Source organism: Caretta caretta, chromosome 4 (assembly GCF_965140235.1).
Source record: "Caretta caretta isolate rCarCar2 chromosome 4, rCarCar1.hap1, whole genome shotgun sequence".
NCBI classification, from domain to species: domain Eukaryota; kingdom Metazoa; phylum Chordata; order Testudines; family Cheloniidae; genus Caretta; species Caretta caretta.
Genome location: NC_134209.1, coordinates 149,302,213 through 149,321,704, shown reverse-complemented (window position 1 = coordinate 149,321,704; position 19,492 = coordinate 149,302,213). Strand labels below are relative to the sequence as shown.

Genomic DNA, 19,492 nt, shown 5'->3' with positions numbered 1-19,492 from the left:
CCTCCTTGGGAAAAAATAACTAGTTTGAAAAAAAAAATGTTTTTTTTTAAACATTTGCAAAACTTGTGTTCTCCCTCCCCCCCCCAACCCCCCCCCCCCCCCCCGGTACCTCTCTCAAAAAAATGCAGTGAGCAAATCCTTGAATATTTTTCTACCAGCCATTGTAATTAGCTCTGCATGTTGAAAATTACTCACTCCATCTGTAGCCCCGGCAGGTAGCTAGAGTTCACAGCTAGTGGAATCGTTGATCAGTAATTATGATGTAAAAACAAATCATCCCCCCTCCCCAGCAGTGACATCGCTGCAATGCAGAAGTACTCACTTCTACCTCCTCCACACCCTCAAATGACTCAGTCAACCCCTCCCTTAAGAGTCTGGCAGGATTTCAACAGAGTGGTTCGAAGGGTGACAAAACACCATGACATGGAAAACTGAACGATGCTGATAGAAAACAGAGCCAGGACATTGCTCATTGTTAACAGAAGCAGCTGATTTTGTTCGCCACTTGGATTTCAGTTCAGAACAATACAGAACACAGGCGGTGCTGCATACAGCGAGATCCAGTCTGGTTTCTGCATTCATTAGGAACATGAGATTATTCACCTTCACTTTAAACTAAGTTTAGCTGTTACACATTTGGCACATTTTTAATACTAGTTTTTCTCCACCACATATATACATGCAGGTGTGTCTCCATCAGTTGTGGGGCTCAGATGTATATTTATTTGGCTTTTATCTTCCACCCAACCAGTGCAGCAATGAAAAGCCCCAGTTTTCTTTTGCTAATTCTGTGATTTGTGTTTTTGTCCAAAGCGGTTTGCGTTTCTCAGTGGCAGGCTGGGATTTTTACGGTTCACCTCTTTGTGTGCTCCATTTCTTACCTAGCTGCAGTGGTAGGCCTGGCTTTTCATTGCTGCTGCGATCCACATAACCCACGTACACGCTGCTTGGAATCAATGGGCCTGATTCTGTGCTGGATTCCCCCTTGTGTCATTTTAGATACCGGTGCAAAGTGGATGTTCGATGTTACCACACCAAAAAGGTACGGCCCTGGCACTCACTTTGGGCCTGATCCAAAGCCTGCTGAAGCCCAAGGAAAGTATGGCATTGACCTGAATGGGCTTTGGATCACGCCCCCAGTGCAAGTGCACGTGTGAATGACACAAGGCACAAGACTGTGAAGAATCAGTTCTTCTGGTGGTCAGATGGTGTAAATCAGTACAGTTCCACCGATCTCAAGGGAGTGGCACCAATTTACACCTGCTGAGTATCTGGCCCTGTGTGTCCTGAGGATAATGCAGCGTGTGGCTTGCAGAACGGGACTTTACAGGCCTGACTCCCTCGCCCCCAGGATACACCATTCTAACGCCCCTGGGCTTGAATCTCCTCCCATGCTGGTGTGCACGAGGGGCAGCTCCTTTGGCGAGGATGGAGTCGCTTTGGGGGAGGAGCATCAGCTCAATATTTCCATGTTCCATCTGTGCATTGGTGGAATGTGCTTCAGAATATATGCTTCCCCCGTCATTTTCTGCACCCATCAAAGTCCATTCTTGCTATTTCTTATACTTCTGTGCCTTGGTACAGCACATTTATTCCCGTCTGTCTCCTAAACTCCTTAGGCTTGGCTATTGCTCAGCAGACACTGGCTGCCTCACTCATGTACATTCATGTGATCTAGTGCATTAGAAGAACTATATTGGGTTAAATTCTGCTGTCTGTTACCCTGGGGTAAATCCAGAATAGGACCCATAAGTGAAATTACTCTGGATTTACACCACCATAACTGAAAACATGATTTGGTCCACTAAGCTAAGTATGGCTAGAATGCTTTGAGACTGATTCTCCTCTCACTTAGGCTGGTTTTAGCCACTGGTGTAACTCCACTGACTTCTGCGCAGTTACTCCTGATTTACACCAGCATGGGAGCAGAATCAGATCCCTTTGGCTTGATCCACCACAGTGTAACTCCAAGTTTATACTGGTGTAACTCCAGTGAGGAGTCAGACTAGCATAAAACTGGAGTAACACATAGGCCTGCCACTATGAAACATTGCAAGACCCCATCTGTATACATTCCCCCCAAAAGCCCCAAACCCAACCTGGCATTTTAATCATTATAATATATGCATTTCTATAGTGTCCATTACCATCGTACCTGGATAAAGAGCCTTTCATTCTAATTGTATTCACTGGTGAAATGCACCAATGGGACCTATTCTAAGCTCTGTAACACCAGCCTAAATCTGCAGTAATTCCACTGGCTGCAGTGGAATTACTGTGGTGTGAGCAACTAGAATGTGATCTATGTGATAAGTCAACTTCTCCGACAGTGTCAACCAACATAGTCCCACTGAAATGGATGGAGTCCTGATGGCTTACATCAGCCAAGGATCTGGCCCTTCACCATTAGGCCTAATTCTGCTCTCATTTATAGCAGTGTAATGTAACAGAAGCCAGTGGATTTACTCTAGGGGTATGTCAGTGTAAATGAGAACAGAATTTGGTCCATTATGCAACGTTAAAGGACAGATCTGTTTTCTTTATACTAGCAGCTCTCTTCCCATTCTGTGCACTAACTTGGCAGGTTGACTTTTCGTTAGCTTGCTAGCCTGGGCAAAACCTGCAAATATGCGAGTGCATTAGGCTTGAATCACACAGAATGTCTTGTAAGTCCAGTGAATGCCAGGATACCACCCTGGTTGTTTGTCGGAGAGGGAGGGAGGGCACACAGGCTATGACCTTCATTGTGTTATTTGTTTAGAATCAAAGTGTCACAAACCTAACCAAGGAACATTGTTTTTGTGCATGATTACTGGTGCAATATTGACATTGAATCAATACTGTACACTTATCAAATGCCCTATCTAGCGCTTCTAACTCATGCACCAATCGATTTCTACAGAATTATTTCTGTGCAGCATCCAAGTGTTGAGATTTAATTCTTATGAAAAAACAAAATTGTCTTGCGTAGTCTACTTTCACAGAGAGTTAGGCATACCCATGTCAACATATCATTAAACTCCTTTCCATGCAGTGCTGTTTCTAATTCAGGACATTATATTGTAGCTAGTTCTCTAACGTGCTTGAAAGTCATTTGTTTTTGTTCTTGTTGCTAATTTAAAACTTTTAATATGAATCTTTTTGACTGATGTGAGGTGTCAGTATTCTGAAAGTGTTAATTCACTCCCAGCTCCTGAGAGTGGTAATATGTTACTATCTCTGAGTTCTAGTGTTTGTTTATTTTCCCCCCCAGAAGTAATTGTGAGCGTCCCCCTCTGCTCCTCCAATCTTCTGTGCTGAGAGGATCCACTTCCACTTACAATCCTTTATTGTAGACAACCGTCTTACTGGTAGTGGCCATTGCAATTTCTGGCTCCAGTCGAGATGTCTCAATCTGCCAAATCAAAGAGGAGGTAAGATTAGAATTGAGCTAATATTGTCTGACAGCAACGGGAGCATGATACATCAATAACATAAATAAACAGATGCAAGACTTTAGCTGACTTTATTCTGATTTTACTTATGCTGGCATAAATCACTGAAGTCAGGGAGCCTGACTCTGGTCTCATAACTGTGCAAATCTGGTGTAACCTCTGCAGGATTCAGTGGAGAGTTATAGCAGGCCCAACGGAGGTCCTCTGCTGTGAACTGCAGGAGTGTGGCTGTTAGTAACAAGCAACAAGAACAGTGCTTGGCAATTCAGTAATGCCCTTCACCTGTGATCTCAAAGTACTTTCCCATGATTATCATAGAATCATAGAATATCAGGGTTGGAAGGGACCTCAGTCCAACCCTCTGCTCAAAGCAGGACCAATCCCCAACTAAATCATCCCATCCCAGGGCTTTGTCAAGCCTGACCTTAAAAATATCTAAGGAAGGAGATTCCACCACCTCCCTAGGTAACGCATTCCAGTGTTTCACCACCCTCCTAGTGAAAAAGTTTTTCCTATATCCAACCTAAACCTCCCACACTGCAACTTGAGACCATTACTCCTTGTTCTGTCTGAGAACAGTCTAGATCCATCCTCTTTGGAACCCCCTTTCAGGTAGTTGAAAGCAGCTATCAAATCCCCCCTCATTCTTCTCTTCCGCAGACTAAACAATCCCAGTTCCCTCAGCCTCTCCTCATAAGTCATGTGTTCCAGTCCCCTAATCATTTTTGTTGCCCTACTCATGCTCTTATCATGCCAGTTTATATTGCATTATGGTATGTGAAATGACTCATATTCCCGCCCTTTCCAACTCTTGAAATTCTATATTAAACAGCCACACAACACATTTTTTTTAAAAAAAGAAACTCTATTGTCTTATTTTACATACATTTCCCTTTCCCTTGCCTGATGCCACCTCTCCCTCCATCATGTCAGATCCAATCCAGTCCCCAATCCTGCAGTTGGATCCACATGGATGGACGCTTTGGGTCGGATTCACAAAGGTATTGAGCAGCCTAACACCACCCTTTTGACTGTGCCAAGACCCAGTGAAGTCAATGGGGCACTCCTTGTGGGAGCAAGAGTCTGCATGTTCAGATCCAATTCCAGGATCAGGGCCCTAAAGTCTCAGGATTGGGACTAGCAGTGAAATCCTAGCTTTGTTGAAGTTGGTGGCAAAAGTCCAGATGATTTCAGTTGGACCAGGATTTTATCCCATGTCTTCCTTAGTCCTGCCATGAGTCCAGGGGATGGGACTAGATGACCTCTTAAGGTCCCTTCCTGTCCTACACTTCTCTCTGTAAAGCACTATGCAAACCTATGGCACGATAAAGAAGCGTTAAAGAACATAATACACTATATAACAGACTAAATAATATACTATATAAATCTTTGAAAAGTTTATCAGTGGATCTTCTATGCTGAACATTTTAAAGGCAGCATTTTCCCATTCTCCGCTGCACTTTTTCTCTCTGTGAAATCTCTTTTATTTTTTCCAATCAGACTTACAAAAAAGCTTTTCTGTGATCCAAAAATAGTCAGAACCTCTGTACTTGGAGGATGAGATTGGGGTGGGTAGGAGGAATTCTTATTGTCCAATCCAGGCCAGGATCTCCCCAGAAACAGGACACTGCACCTTCCAGTATCATATTTTGGAAAATCCTATCCATTTAATCAGTGCTGTAGCTGACACAATGCTAGGAACCCACGTTAAAATCTAAATGCTTTTGAAAATGTTTAACCTAGTTAGACAAATTAGCAAAAATTTGTGCAAAACAATTTAGGTATTTAAAATATTCAATGTTTTTAAAAACTGGAAAAACTGTTCTTCGCTTTTCAGCTGCACAAACCCAACAAAATATAACATCAAAGCAATCTTAACATGAGGTGCAACATAACCCTTCAGCAAAGCTGTTAAACAGCCACTGAGGCATCATGGGAAATAGCACTTCATTTATTCAAATGCACATATGTCAGGTTTTTGCACCATATGTCATTCCAAGCTATTTACAGTAATAATTAAATCTTAATCAACGTTTAACCTCTGTAAAATGTTTGAAGGGATCTAATCACCCTTCAGACTGCACTAATGAAGGAGAAATATATAAACATAAAAAGAAAATGATGCATAGATAGCACACCAGAAAGAACAGTAATTGCAAAATTGTATTTCTTTTAAATATAATCAGCAAATTATGTAAAGTAAGCCAACGAGTATTTTAAGTGAAGACATCTTGGGTGTCAGAGGTGTGATCAGCTAATTTTGTACTGCTATCCATAACAGATGTAGCATATTTTCTTTTAGTGCCATTATTAGCAGCTTCACCATTTCTTCTTTTACTGAAACACAAAGTAGAGCATTATAACAGGGGGAAGCTACTTAACAAGGATAGAATAGCCTTTCCTCTAATTGTACAGGAGAAGTGACAGCCGCCATTTTGATACCAGGATTAACTCTGATCTGGCTGGCTCTGAGAGAGCTTTTCTTTCTATTTTTTCCCCTCTGGTATGGAAAGAAAAGTTTTTTTACACATCGATGTAGTGCAGTTTCACAGATCAGTATTAAATATCACAGCGAGAAGTGCCTTAGAATTACCTAGCTAAAAGACATAGGTAAGGGAGATATATACCTAGAGGTTAGTCACAGACTCACCTCATGACCTAATTCTGTGCTCTGTTAACACACCCACACAGTTAGGTCAGGATGGGAAATTCACCTTGTGCACCACTTCAACCTCACGGTGAGGATACAGAGCTGGGTGAATCGGTGGAACAGGCATGCAAGGGAGTATGCTGCAGCCGATTCAAACCAGCGCAGAGGCAGTTGCTGAAGATGGAGCAACCGCAGGATCCTGCCCGAGGAGGATGCACAAAGTGGCAGCAGCTGCTATCTGAACCTGGTGGATGGAACAGTGAGTCAGGAGGAGCTGTGGTTTCCGCTTGCATAGGCTTGGGGTGTGAATTCATAGTGCCACTTAGCTCTCTGCACAATGCCCCAGACAATGGGCTTTATGTGGGAATGATGAATTTGACCCTCTACACAGAGGGGGATTTCTAGGGACAGCAATTTATGGGCTAGATCAGTAGCTCTCAACCTTTTCAGACTACTGTACCCTTTTCAGGAGTCTGATCTGTCTTGCGTACCCAAGGTTTCACCTCACTTAAAAAACACTTGCTTACAAAACCAGACACAACAATACAAAAGTGTCACAGGCACACTCGTACTGAAAAATTGCCGACTTTCTCATTTTTACCATATCATCATAAAATAAATCAACTGGAATGTAAACATTGTACTTGCATTTCAGTGTCTAGTGTATAGAGCAGTATAAACAAGTCATTGTCTGTATGAAATTGTAGTTTGCACTGACTTAGCTAGTGCTTTTTCTGTAGCCTGTTGTAAAAACTAGACAAATCTCTAGATGAGTTGATGTGCCCCCTGGAAGAGCTCTGTGTACCCCAGGGATATGCATACCCCTGGTTGAGAACCATTGGGCGAAATTTTGCACTGTATGCACAGCCCTGCAGTAAGTGTGGACCTGCATCGCCCCGGGGGCGCTCTGGTCTCCTGGGGCCCCCTGCCTCCACTGAGGAAGATACCCCTGTAAGGGCTACAGCACACTCCCGCCACACAGCCGAGTCCCGCCTGATACTGCACAGCAAGGGAGGCAGGCACTGGGGTGGGGGAGGGAAGGCAGTAGGAGGGGATTAAGGATGGCGAAGAGGTGGCTGGTAATGCTGGTGTGGGAGCCGAGGGGACAGTGGAGACGAGATGCTGTTTGACCAGGAAGAAGGCAAAGCCGACGGGGGAGAGACCGAACTCGTAGCACAGGAAGTCCAGGCAGTGGGAGAGGTCTCTTTCCAGAGACCCTTAGCAGATGATAGGGGTAAAACTGCTGTGTAAACGATCATAGGTGCCCTGGGTGCATTTTATTGCCATGCACTGTTGGGCCCATGCATGCCCCCGTTAGACTGGAATAACTGACTGGGAGATCTCTGGCACTGGGGGACGGGGAGACCTGAGGCCAGTCCAGCCCTGCATGACTCCAATAAAGGCAGCTGGGGAGAGGTTATAAGCACTGCCCCGTGTGCACTCCCAGAAGCGCGGATATGGTTCCGGGGCAGATAAAGGAACAAAGTACTTAGTAGAGGTACCAGAAGTGCATTGATGAGAAATGCACCCAGGGGGCTATTCCCGTCGTTTGGAAATCTAATGGGGGAAAATAAGGTGATGATACTTTCAGGCAGTAGACTTGCAAGTCAGGGAAAGCAGTAGTTAAAAGTCTCAGCAGCAGCATTAGCTTGGCTACCTCCACAAACCCATGCACCGTACTTTCCACCCCCGTTTTGGTGTTAAAAGCGTAGTTTAATATAGTTCAGTGTATGTTGTTAGATCAGCTGCCAATATCCTGGAATCTGCTCAGCCTGGCTTTGGGCCAGGGAATGGTACTGAGACTCTTGGTTCTGACAGATGTCCACTCGCTGTCCAGATCCCAGGGGAGTCCATCCATCCTCATCCTGCTGGGCCTCTGTAGCATTTGATACCAATGATCAGCAAATACTTTTGCCTCATCTCCAAGAAGGTCTCGAGTGAATGGAAATGCCTGAATCAGGGACTTCCTCCCAGATAACTCTGAGGGCTGCTGTGGGCATTGGTGCATGTGTCTCTATACCTCTCACCTGCAGTGCACTACCAGGCTCAATCCTCTTCCACACACAACGCAACATCTCCATGAAGCTGTTGGAACTGCTGGCGAGACAACAGAGGCCGGAGTGCCTGCAGCATGGAGACGATACCCAGCTGTACAGATACTTCACATCAAATGCAAACGGCATCATCACCCAGCTCCCTCTGTGCCTGGCCAAAATCAGCTCCCGGAGAAAGAGCAGCCAGCTAAAGCTAAATGACTGTGGTGATGCTGGTGGGAAGAGGGAAATGCTCCAGAGAACTGACTTCCTCTCTTTTCAAGGCATTTGCCTTCATGTTAAGTGGTCCACAGCCCAGGGTCCTTCTAGACTCCTAAGTGCTACTAGGTTCCCAAATAGTCCTGAAGGGAGAAAAGCTCCAAACTTCCCTCTTTACCTGTCCAGAAGACCACAGCCCACCCTATCAAACACTAGCCTGGCCACCGTGATCTGCACATTTGTGATCTCCAAGGTTTGGCTCTTGCAGCTTGTTACAATGAGGAATGAAGCCCTGTGCCCTGAAAAAGCTCCAGGGGTGCAAAGGAAGCACCCACCTGCTTAGCAACTCAGATGGCCAGGAACACATCTCCCTGGCCCTCCACTCTCTGAACTGGCTCACCACTGACTGCAGCATCATGGATTCGATTTGGCACCAAGGGTCACATCACCACCCCTCTCCTCACCCACAAGGGGTGGGGCTCAGGGGGAGGAAGTCCTATGCAGATCTGTTGGGGAGAGCAGGGTATGCCTCCTGGCTTTGGAATAGGATCTAGCACCCAGCCCCAAACTCTGGGGGATCTGCAGGTCACGATAATTGGTGTAGAGGCCCTGCACCCTTACAGCTGCTCTGGACCCTGGTGACCACCCCTATCTAGCTCCCTAGTAGCACAGCTGCACTGAAGTCCTGCTACCAGGCTCTTCCTTGGTCATGGCCACCCCATGAATCCCCTTTAAAGAGATAGGTCCACCAGAAAGGGTGCTCCAAGGAACAGGGAGTACGGCCCCACTTCACTGGGTACATGGGGGGGGGGAGATGTATGTTTGCTGGGTCCCCAAACCCACCCATATGGGGTGACTCATCTCTGTCCCTCCCCAAGAAGCATCCTTTGCGAGGTGTGGTTATAATGGTGCCGGTTCTCCTTTCCATGTGGGAGCTCAGCTACACACAGCAGACTTGGGGGGAGAGGGAGGAGAGATCCCTCACTAAATCAGGGATAATAGTTGCTGGGAGGCCTGGGAGAAAAGGGACTTGAGCAGTGGGAGAACGGCTCAAGAACCCACAGAAGGGAACTGGAGTTTACAATCCCTGTCCCCAAAGAGTGCTGAAAAGGGTCAGGGAGAGAACATGGCAGCCTCAAGGGTGGGAAACCCACTCGGTAATGTGAAATGCCAAACCAAGGAGAAGCAAAGCCTACCCTGCTCCTGCCAAAGAAACCTTCACCATCGACGTCCGCAGGAGTTGGCTCGGTCCTGGGAAATGACCTGGACGCACAGCAAAGCAGAAAAGGTGCTTTTCACAGCAGGGAACGAGCCATACTATTCCTGCTCTTGTTAAGTCAAGCTGGCTGGTCTGCTTCAGTATTATTCCCTGCACTCTTATGTTCTGGGATTCGAGGCAGTTCTGACAAGCCTGCATCCTCCCTCCAGCAGATTACCAGGTGCATTTAAAACAAATCCACCCTCTGTCCCTCCTCAAGCATCTGTTTATAAATGAGCATAACCCAGCATGGCAGAGCCGGCTTTCCAGCCACGCTCTTGACCCAGTGAAATGTATCCCTTGAGGGGAACAAAGGCACTTTAATGGGAAAGCCTCTTGCTGGTGGCCGCTGTGAGTAAGTTCTATTCCCCCCGTCTGTCCCCTGCCGTGGAAGCCTCTCTCCTCTAATCAGTACAGACAAGGCTAATTGGGGTGATAAAGAACTGGCTTCAAGAGCTGGCGTGGGCTGGCAGAACAAATGGTGCAGCGGTCACAGCTGGGACTGTGGAGACAGAGAGAAAGCGTGTGATACAGGCTTTGGTAGCTGAAAGTTTAATCAGCCCATGTTGTGTGCGGGTCTGCGAGGTTGGGGGTTGTGTGTGTTTTGCATTCGCTGCTGACATGGGTGTAACGTACACGCGCGTCCAGTGAAGCAGAAGCAGGCAGAAAACAGATGCTTTGTGTTGGGGGTTGATAATCATTTCTCTCCCGGCTCAGGAAAAGGTGTAGAAAGGAATGTGCTCCTAAGGGTGTAAGGAGGGAGACAGGTCTAGGCTTCCTGCCAGGGATCCTGTAATGATATGGAAGGCAGCTAGGGGAGACAGGACCAGATGGATTTGGCATACAGCTAATCGCTCAGCCAAAAAAAAAAAAAAACCCCAACCCCCAAAAAACAGTTTTCTAGAGGGGAGGGTCAACATGTACTGACTGAGGCTCCATCATGAGGCGGTGGGGGAAGGGGATCTGGGCTTGGTTCTCTTGTTCTATGGGGCAGGAGTAAAAAGAGAGGTGATGACGGCAGAGTTCAAACACAAGTGTTGATGCAGAACTTGCTGGGTGAGGATCCATGGCCCATGTTATGTAGGTCAGACTAATTGATCATAATGGTCCGTTCTGGCCCCATAATCTATGAATTCACCCGGAATGGGATGGTGGAACCCAGAATCATAGAATCATAGAATATAAGGGTTGGAAGGGACCCCAGAAGGTCATCTAGTCCAACCCCCTGCTCAAAGCACCTACCAAATGGCATTTTCAGACAAATGCGGCTAAAATCCAGCGTACTTGTAGCTCATGATGAGCATGATTATTCTCTGTATTACAGCAGCATCTAGAGATGCCAGACAGGACCCGGGGTCCATGGTGCTGTACAATCAAAGAAGTCACAGCCTACCCTGCAGGAGATGGACAAGCAATCAAGTAGGTTTTTATCCTCTTTCGTTCCTGCAGTAAGATGGTCTATGCAGACTGTAACTGGCTTCTAAAGCTCTCCCATGTTATTTCAGAATTCCTTTTTTTTTTTCTACTGACAGTAAATGAAACCATATTGTTAATAGGGATAAAATTCAAAAATGGAACCAGAACCCCGCAGTGCCATGTTTATTTTTATAAGGCTGAGGACTGCTCTCCAAAAAAAGAAAAACAATTAAAAATACATTTAAAGACAGCAAACCCTGCTCTCTTCTCTTCAGATCAAAGAGAACTTCCATGAAGCTCCCCTTAGCTCCCCAAAATTGAAACTCTCTCTCGTTAAAAGGCAGAATCAGGAAGGAAAGTGGGATTTGCTAATGTGAGAGCAGCTTGGAGAGTTCCCCTTCCACAAAACTCCTGGGCAGAATTCTCCTTATGGCATCTGTACAGCCCCACTGACATCAAGCTGTTGCAGTGAAAGGAAGAGCAAGATCTGGAAATAAATGGTCCAATCTTGCACTCAAAGCTCTGACTTTGCCTGAATGGAGACTGCAGGGTCGGGGTGCACAAACCTTGCATGCTTTTAATTCCTCCATCATCTCCATGTGTTTATCATGATTCCATCTGATTAACAACTTCCTGCCAGTGCTGGATACAGGGAAGTCAGCCATAACTGCATCCCGTGTTACTTTTCAATAGATTATAAGGCCTGGGGCAGAGACTGATAACATCTACTATGGGGCCAGGGAATATTAGGGTAATCTAGTCTGATTTCCTGCATAACACAGGCCAAAGAACCTTGACCAGTGATTTTTCCATCTAACCAAACTACTTTTGACTGAATTAGAACAGATAATTTAGAAAGATATCCAACCTCAATTTAAAGACTCCCAGTGATCTTACCACACCTGTTCCATGATTATTTACCATCGCTGTTAAAAATTTGCATCGTATTTCCAGTTTGAATTTTTCTAACTTCAAACTTCCAGTCACCAAATCTTGTGCCTTTATCTGCTAGATTAAAGAGCCCTCTGCCTTCAGAAATCTTCTCCCTCTGTAGGTACTTACCAACGATTATTAAACAGCCTCTTTATCATTTCTTTGAATAGACCGAGCTTCTCAAGGATCTCAACGTATGGCATGTTTACAAGACTTGGAATCATTCTTATAACATTTTACTGACCCCTTTCCAATTTTTCAGCATCCTTTTAAAAATATGCACTGGTCTCACTACTACCATATATAGTGGTAATAACGCCTTCCTACTTCTACTCAGGATTCCCCTGTTTATGGATCCAAGGATTGTGTCGCCCTGGGAGCTCACATTCAGCTCAAGTCCTTTTCAGAGTCACTGCTTTCCAGACTCTAGCCCTCGGTTTTACAAACCGGGCCTTTTCCTTTCCCCACGATGCATGACCATGGATTTGGCTGTGTAAGAACACATGTGGGTTGACTGTACTAGCCTGCAATGAGCGTGGGCTGCATTGAAATGTTACACTGTACAAACGGCACCTTTCACTAACCAAACCTGATGCCTGGGTGTGTCCAGAAGTCAGATCTGCTGCCAGAATAAGCTTTTATTACATTTTACTACTGTGACCCTTGCAAAGCCAACACAGGGAGCGGGAACCTGATTCTACTTTGTGTCATGCATCACCAATAGAACTGCTAATTGAATTCCAATTTGCATTGCCAAATTTTACCCAGGCAATCCTATTGAAGTCAACAGACAAAATGTGGAGACAATGAGATTGCATGGATGTAACAATGTGGCTTGCAGAATCTTTATTGCTGGGGACTGTGGCTCAAGGACCCCTTGGTGTCAACTGACAGATGGTGTGAGGGATGCATAGGGTTTTACAGGGCTTCCCTGTATACATATTATTTTGCCAAAGGGTGGCATGTGATGTCTCTGCCAAGAGGCAGTAGCTCACTGCTCAAGATAATCATTTCAAAAATGTACATATTGATAACAGTGAAGGAGTTAAAGTATCTATCCTGGAAATTATGGTCTTAAACCCTTGAGGTTAAAGACCAGTCCCTTCTACTTGCTATCACTCAAATCTCTATTCTTTGTTAACTAAAGTTTGGCTTGTTTTCACTATAAGCATATCTATGTTCTGTGTGCTAAGCAGAGCAGTGATCTCACGTGGGACTGGTAAGCTGAGGTGTACTATTCCTTTGGGAGCAGCGAATCTGGAAATATCATGAGTGTCCAGTGGAATGGGGCTGGATCCTCCAGGGAGATGCTCGGAGGTGGGGTGTGCCTGTCACTAACCTGCAGAGAGAGAGCAGTGCTTGTGTTCCTGGTGGCAGGTGGAGTTGGGAGCAGACCCACGGCAGGCACAAACAAGGCTTCCTGGCCCTAAAGGCAGGTGGCAGTCAGGTGTCTCCCAACCCTGGGTAGCCCCAGAAAGTGTCACAGTGACAACGCTGGGAGAGCTAGAAAGTGCCTGGCTTGACTATCAGATCCCAGGATGAGTCTGTAGCACTGGCTGCTAGACACAAAGGTATTTTATATGCAGTGGTAAGACACAACAGACCCAGGCCTTCAAGAGGTTATTTTCACAGAGTCACGTGGCAAGGTTTGGAAATATCTCGGACTCCAGGCTCCCCAGCGCGGGTTTGTTCGACTATGTCAAACCACTTTTGCCAGGCAGCTAATTTTTCTGCTGCTCTGACAGGTGGCAGGGTTTCCACGACGGCTTTCCCCTAAATCGCTGGGTCCAAATTCACCCACTGCAACAGTGGCAGGAAGACAGATGCACATCAGTGTCCTTTGCAGGAGGGGGCGCTCAGCCTCCGCCGAGCCACCTATGGATGGCACTTACGCCAGGAGCATCCGTAGCCCCAACAGCGGAAGAAGAGCTATGGGGATGTGTTAGGCTTGCTAACCCTCTCGGCCTCGGGCACCAACTAGAAATATGCTCTCTACGGCACTTCTGTACCATGGGGGTCTCTTCACTTCCTGGACAGCCACATTCCCTATCTGAGGTGTTCTCTCTCTCACAAATAAGTCAACTCTCTCTCCTCCATTATGTGGATCAGCAAATTGGGTCATTCCACAAATCCCCATAAACAATGACCAGTATGTAGAGTGAAAGAGTGGGAAAGACCCCAACATTTTTTCATACTGAATTTTCTCCATGAAGCTTAGAAAACTCAGGTGGATCATTCTTTAAATGGTCTCACTGACAAGTGTCATAATGAACAGGCTTCTGTGTTCCCCCATGCCCTCTGCTGGAAGGAATCAAAACTGCCTGAATATATGTCATCGGCCTTATACTGCTCATACCAAACAGATTCACCCGTAGTTCAAAGGCTTTTGGAGCAGGAGGATCTGGATGTCACCAGGAAGTTCTGAGTGGCTGTGATGTGCAGCATAGTTAATAACAATGATGCATAGATTTGGCACAATGTACGTAACCAAACAAAAGCATAAACTGTGGGAAGTGAGGCTGGATACACGAGAAATGCAGGGATCAAAGATACTTGCACAGCTGCTGGGTGCCAAGCCATTTAGCCAGTGATTACTTTGTGCTATCGAGGGCTTTAGTGACTCATTTCTTTCTGACTCTGCTTTGATCATGGCCTTTTGTTTGGCACTTTAAAGTATGGAATTTGAAATGGAGGAATGACATTCCCTAAGAGCTTTCAATACTGTCTGGTGATGAAGGGAAAGTCAAGAATCGCCAAGGTGCTTTTTTGCTTTTGCATTAGTGGCTAGAAAACAGTCCGTTCCCCCCCACCCCCCTTCAAGGTGTTAAAGGAGAAAGCTCGAGGGCTTGGAGGGGGGGATACAAGGAATAGGCTGTTACACGTGTGCTTTCATCCTCCTCCGGGAGGGACCTTAATGTGCATCACAAAGCCATCATGCAATCTGGCTAGAGCTGGCAAAGTGCTCCGTACACAGAGATACAGCCTCTGCCCCAAAGAGCTTACAGCCTAAAAGAAAGCAATAAGTCAGGTTGCACCAGAGAGCCAGAATTGTTTAAAAAACACTCGTTATTTTTCCATTTTGAGTTTTTTTTTAAAAAAAATACAAGCTTACTTCTTGTGAAGTTTGACAGGTTGGGATGTCTGGGATTGAAAGGGTGCCCTGTGCCATGTGGGGAAATGCCCACAAATGGAGGAGAAGGAAAGGGACAGGGAATTGAGAGGGGCCTCACCGGTGGTGTGCAGAGGCCCGGGGAGACACAATAGGAGACAAAGTCTGAGATGTAGGCAGAGCAGAAGCTGTGAAGGGCTCCAAAAGCGAAGTCTTGATGTGGCGGTTAAAGGGGGACCCAGTGGGCAGCGTTGGTCACATTCATCATAGGTACAGGGTGGCCCTGGGCTAGAGCAAGTGGGGGCCTCTCCCCACCCCTTCCACCTGCAGTCTCCTCCACCTCTGACCCCCCCGCCGCTCCTGCTGGGAAATGGGGTCCGTGCGAGGGGGCTGGCCCCACTCTGCCTGCCCAGCACTCCTGCCGGGGACCTGGGTTGGGGTACGGAGGGTTGCACCACTCCCCTGCAGGAGCACCGGGTGGGCGGAGTGAGGCAAGCACCCATGCCCTGACCTCGCTCCCTGGCAGAAGTGCTGGGTGGGCAGAGTGGGTTGGGGTGTGCCCATTTTTCAGGGCCCCCCCAATTAGCTGGGGCTCCTGGGCATAGGCCCTGTTGGCCCAGTGGCTAATTCGCCACTGCAGGGTTGGGATGGTGGGAACGGGAAGTGCTCCAGGCAGGGCATAAGCAGCACTGGCAGAGGGATGTGAAGGGAAGCTTTCCACACAATCCTTTTGACTGCTAAGGGGTTACCCATTTCACTTTTCAGAGTAACAGCCGTGTTAGTCTGTATTCGCAAAAAGAAAAGGAGGACTTGTGGCACCTTAGAGACTAACCAATTTATTTGAGCATGAGCTTTCGTGAGCTACAGCTCACTTCTTCATGCTCAAATGAATTGGTTAGTCTCTAAGGTGCCACAAGTCCTCCTTTTCTTTTTACCCATTTCAATGCAGATCGGGTTTGCATAATGATAGATGGCCACTTAGAGAATAACATGCTTTAAATCTCACTAGCGTAATTTACCTGTAAATTTCATGTGGAGGGTTAGTGGGGGAATTTAGGGCTCCTTCTATCCAATGTCTCTGTTCAGGGATTTACCATGTGGCCATGGATGCTTATTCTCAGATTGATATTAAAAAAAAATGTCACCCCGAGAAGCGAATTTTACATTCAGTTTTTTCTACCGAAAAAAAGCAGCAGCAGCTGATTATCGTGGACATTCAGGCTCTAGCGTTGTGCCCGTTTCAGATGCTTTCTCTGTGCTTGGTATCCGAGTTTGATGCACACACCTTAGGTGGGATTAAAACCAGGAGATTAAAAAAAAAAAATCTTTTTATTTGCCTAGTGGTTTCTGAGCCATTGGGGCCACTCAGAACATGTTTTGAAATTTTTCTCCACAATCATGAGGACTAGAAAGTTTGGTTTTTATTAATGAAAGCCAAGATTCTTACCTAATCACTTCTCTTCAGGAGTTGGGGTTTTAAGAAAAATATCAGATATTGCAAAGCTTGCAGTGAAATCGTGAGAGTTGGCAACACTCTGACCCTAAGACAGTGGCGTGAAATTAAGGAGGGAGTGGACAAGAGGATGGTCCTTTTGAAGTGCAACAATGCACTGTGTTTGGCCCACAGATACTGCAGCCATTAGCACATTAGACGTGAGCAGGATAGAAGCTCAGAGGTTAACACATGTAACGTGAAGTTACTGCCTACAAGCACTCACATAGTGGCAATTCCTACGCACATGACTGAATCAAAACCCAAAGTTCATCACCGCAGACAGAAAACAGGTGACCCCAAGGCAAAGGCAGGGCACTTCCTCCCACGCAGTGGCAAACCAGATGAAGGGACAGAATCACAACTGGTCAAGGGCAGGGCTTCTGATGCCCTTTCACGTGGAACAAAAAAAGAAGAATTTTGCCCCAGTTTGTTCATTCTGCAGGGAAGTCCTGATTATGTCTGCCGCATGGACAGCGGAAGATAAATGCACATAAAGACAACTGTTTGCTAGCCAACAACTGGAGATTGCCCCAACCCCGGTCCTATGAAAATGTCTCTTTTAAGATCAGAGGCCGGCACAAGCCAGAACCATGTATGTTTGACCTTAAAGTCAGCTGTTGTAGTGGGCTGAGAACTCCCCCCCTCCCAAGAGGAAGTCCTTCTGAAGTCAGCTGTGTGGGGGCATTTAACGTAGATTGTATGGGGAGAGATTCCTTACTCACTAGTGAGGAGATCAGGAAGTTTATGTGGTAGAGATTGCATTCTGGGGAAGGCCACGGACCGTCTGTAACCAAACCAGCAGGACTCGGGTTCTGAAGCAGCCCTTCTTTGTTTACTGGAATGGGTTATACAAGCCCCAGCACATACAGATACGTTTGACTTTTGTCCTCTTTTGATGGATATAAAGGCCCACACTTTCACATCTCAATGCTCAGAGTAGGCATCTACATCTGCATTTAAGCACCAAGAATCACAATGGCCTGATTTTCTGAGGTGCTGAGCACCCACACTGAAATCACTAACTTCAGGCACACGAGTGTCAAAATGTGGCCCAAAGCATACAAGCTTTTCAGCACGACTGCCAAGATTACATGCGGGGTGCTACACAAAGTGGCACTGGTGGTTCAATAGGTGGCATTTTCTCCCTGTGAATCCCTGTTGAAGAAACAAGGACATTCAGAAGGATCAGATTCCCACAATCTAACTCCCACGTTCCCAGTGGTTTCAAGTGGACACAGTTTGCTTCTTCACTTCCTGTCCTCTGCTGTGGTGTTGCTCTGCCTAGCTAAACAAGGCTACATTACACTCCGAAGGGAGCTGCGTCTCAATGATGTGATTAGTGAGTGTGCTGTGGAGTAACAAGTATTAGAGAAACGAAACTGGTATTTTTATACTATTCATTAGCCAAACCTACAGCGGTATAATGGAAGCTTTCCTTGATGACAAATGAAGTCACAGTGTTTCAAGCAAGTGCCATTGTCTCTTGAAGTGTTGAAAGACAGAAGAGTGAATACCAACTCCCTTCTCTAGAGAGACAAGGTGGGTGAGATAATATCTTTTATTGGAATAAAATATCTTGTATTCTCATTAGGGTTTTATTCTCATTCAGTAACAATGTCAGAAAGGGATCTGGTTTAATGTTTTTATCTCTGTCCCTGGGACACAGGTTCAAATATGTAAACTATTCATCCTGCAAGCGCAAACTCCTGCAGGTGTGTGGGTTGGCCCAGTAGAAGACATTACCTCACCTACCTTGTCTTTCTAATATCCTGCGACCAACATGGCTACAAAAACACTGCATACAACTCCTTTCTCTCTCAATCTGCAGCATCAGCAGCACATAGTTCTGACAGTGGCAATTTTTCTCTTTGGGTGAAAATGAGCAATAAAACCAGATTAAGTCCATTTTAAGGAGAATCCCTCACACAGATTGCATCGCAGGAGAAAACACTCCTGGCTGTTTGGGGGTGAATATAAAATCTCTGCAGGTATATGCTATACTAGGAGGGAACACCAAGGATAGCATGATGGATATTACAGGATTTAGAGAAGCTGCTGTAGCTTCTGAGAGGCTGTCATAACCATACATGATCCCACCGCTACCACCATGGCAGGGTTCCCTCCCCACTCCGAACTCTAGGGTACAGATGTGGGGACCCGCATGAAAGACACCCTAAGCTTATTTCTACCAGCTTAGGTTAAAATTTCCCTGAGGCACAAATTCTTGGCCCTTGGACGGTACGCTGCCACCACCAAGTGATTTAACAAAGAATCAGGGAAAGGACCACTTGGAGTTCCTATTCCCTCAAAATATCCCCCCAAGATTTGAAAGTATCTTCTTTCCCCATTGGTCCTTTTGATCAGGTGCCAACCAAGTTATTTGAGCTTCTTAACTCCTTACAGGTAAGGAGGAATTCTAGGCTACCCTTGCTTAAGAATCTCACGCTTTCAGTGTGTCTCCTTCTGTTGGATGGGACAAAGAGTTGGACTATCAGGAATATACCACAAACCTCAAACAGTTAGAAAGGCCAATGGGCGTGACTATAATTGCTTGCCTTTGGGAAATTTGATTTGTTAGTTGGAACTTCTATATATTAACCAACTCTTCTTATGGCAAGCAAATCTGGAACAGTTCTCCTTGCTAAGCCATGTGTCCTTAACACCTCACTTGGAGTATGGCCACTGCACTTGTGGGGAGAGGCACAGCAGCCATCTCTTTGAGTAAGGGACCGTTGAGAAATGTCCTGAAGAAAGAAGGCAATTAGCAGGCCCTGGAAAAATGGTTTCTTTCCATAAAGTGCCTTTTAAGTATGGCTTTCAAGCCTCTTTAAGGGTTAATGTTTAGCTGTTTACCTAAAGTTGTGGGATGTCAGCTCTTTCCTTTGACTCTTAATGGCTTATAGCTATCAGGAGGTGAAGATTCCTTAAAAGAGATGGTGTCAGGA

General features: G+C 46.0%; 1 protein-coding gene across 6 annotated transcripts in view; it reads right to left on the bottom strand.

Moving 5' to 3' along the window:
- Positions 1–620: 620 nt before the first annotated feature.
- Positions 621–19,492, bottom strand: part of SFXN5 (sideroflexin 5) — a 175,960-nt gene continuing 157,088 nt past the window's right edge. For 2 of the 6 annotated variants that reach the window (XM_048846425.2, XM_048846426.2), the window contains one exon: positions 621–3,394. In XM_048846425.2, the coding sequence (XP_048702382.1) occupies positions 3,317–3,394 (78 nt within the window). In that variant the 3' untranslated portion in view covers positions 621–3,316. Of the gene's footprint in view, positions 3,395–6,084; positions 6,329–19,492 lie in introns of all 6 variants that reach the window. The other 4 variants (XR_012668249.1, XR_012668250.1, XR_007356158.2 and 1 more) reach the window with 4 other exon arrangements.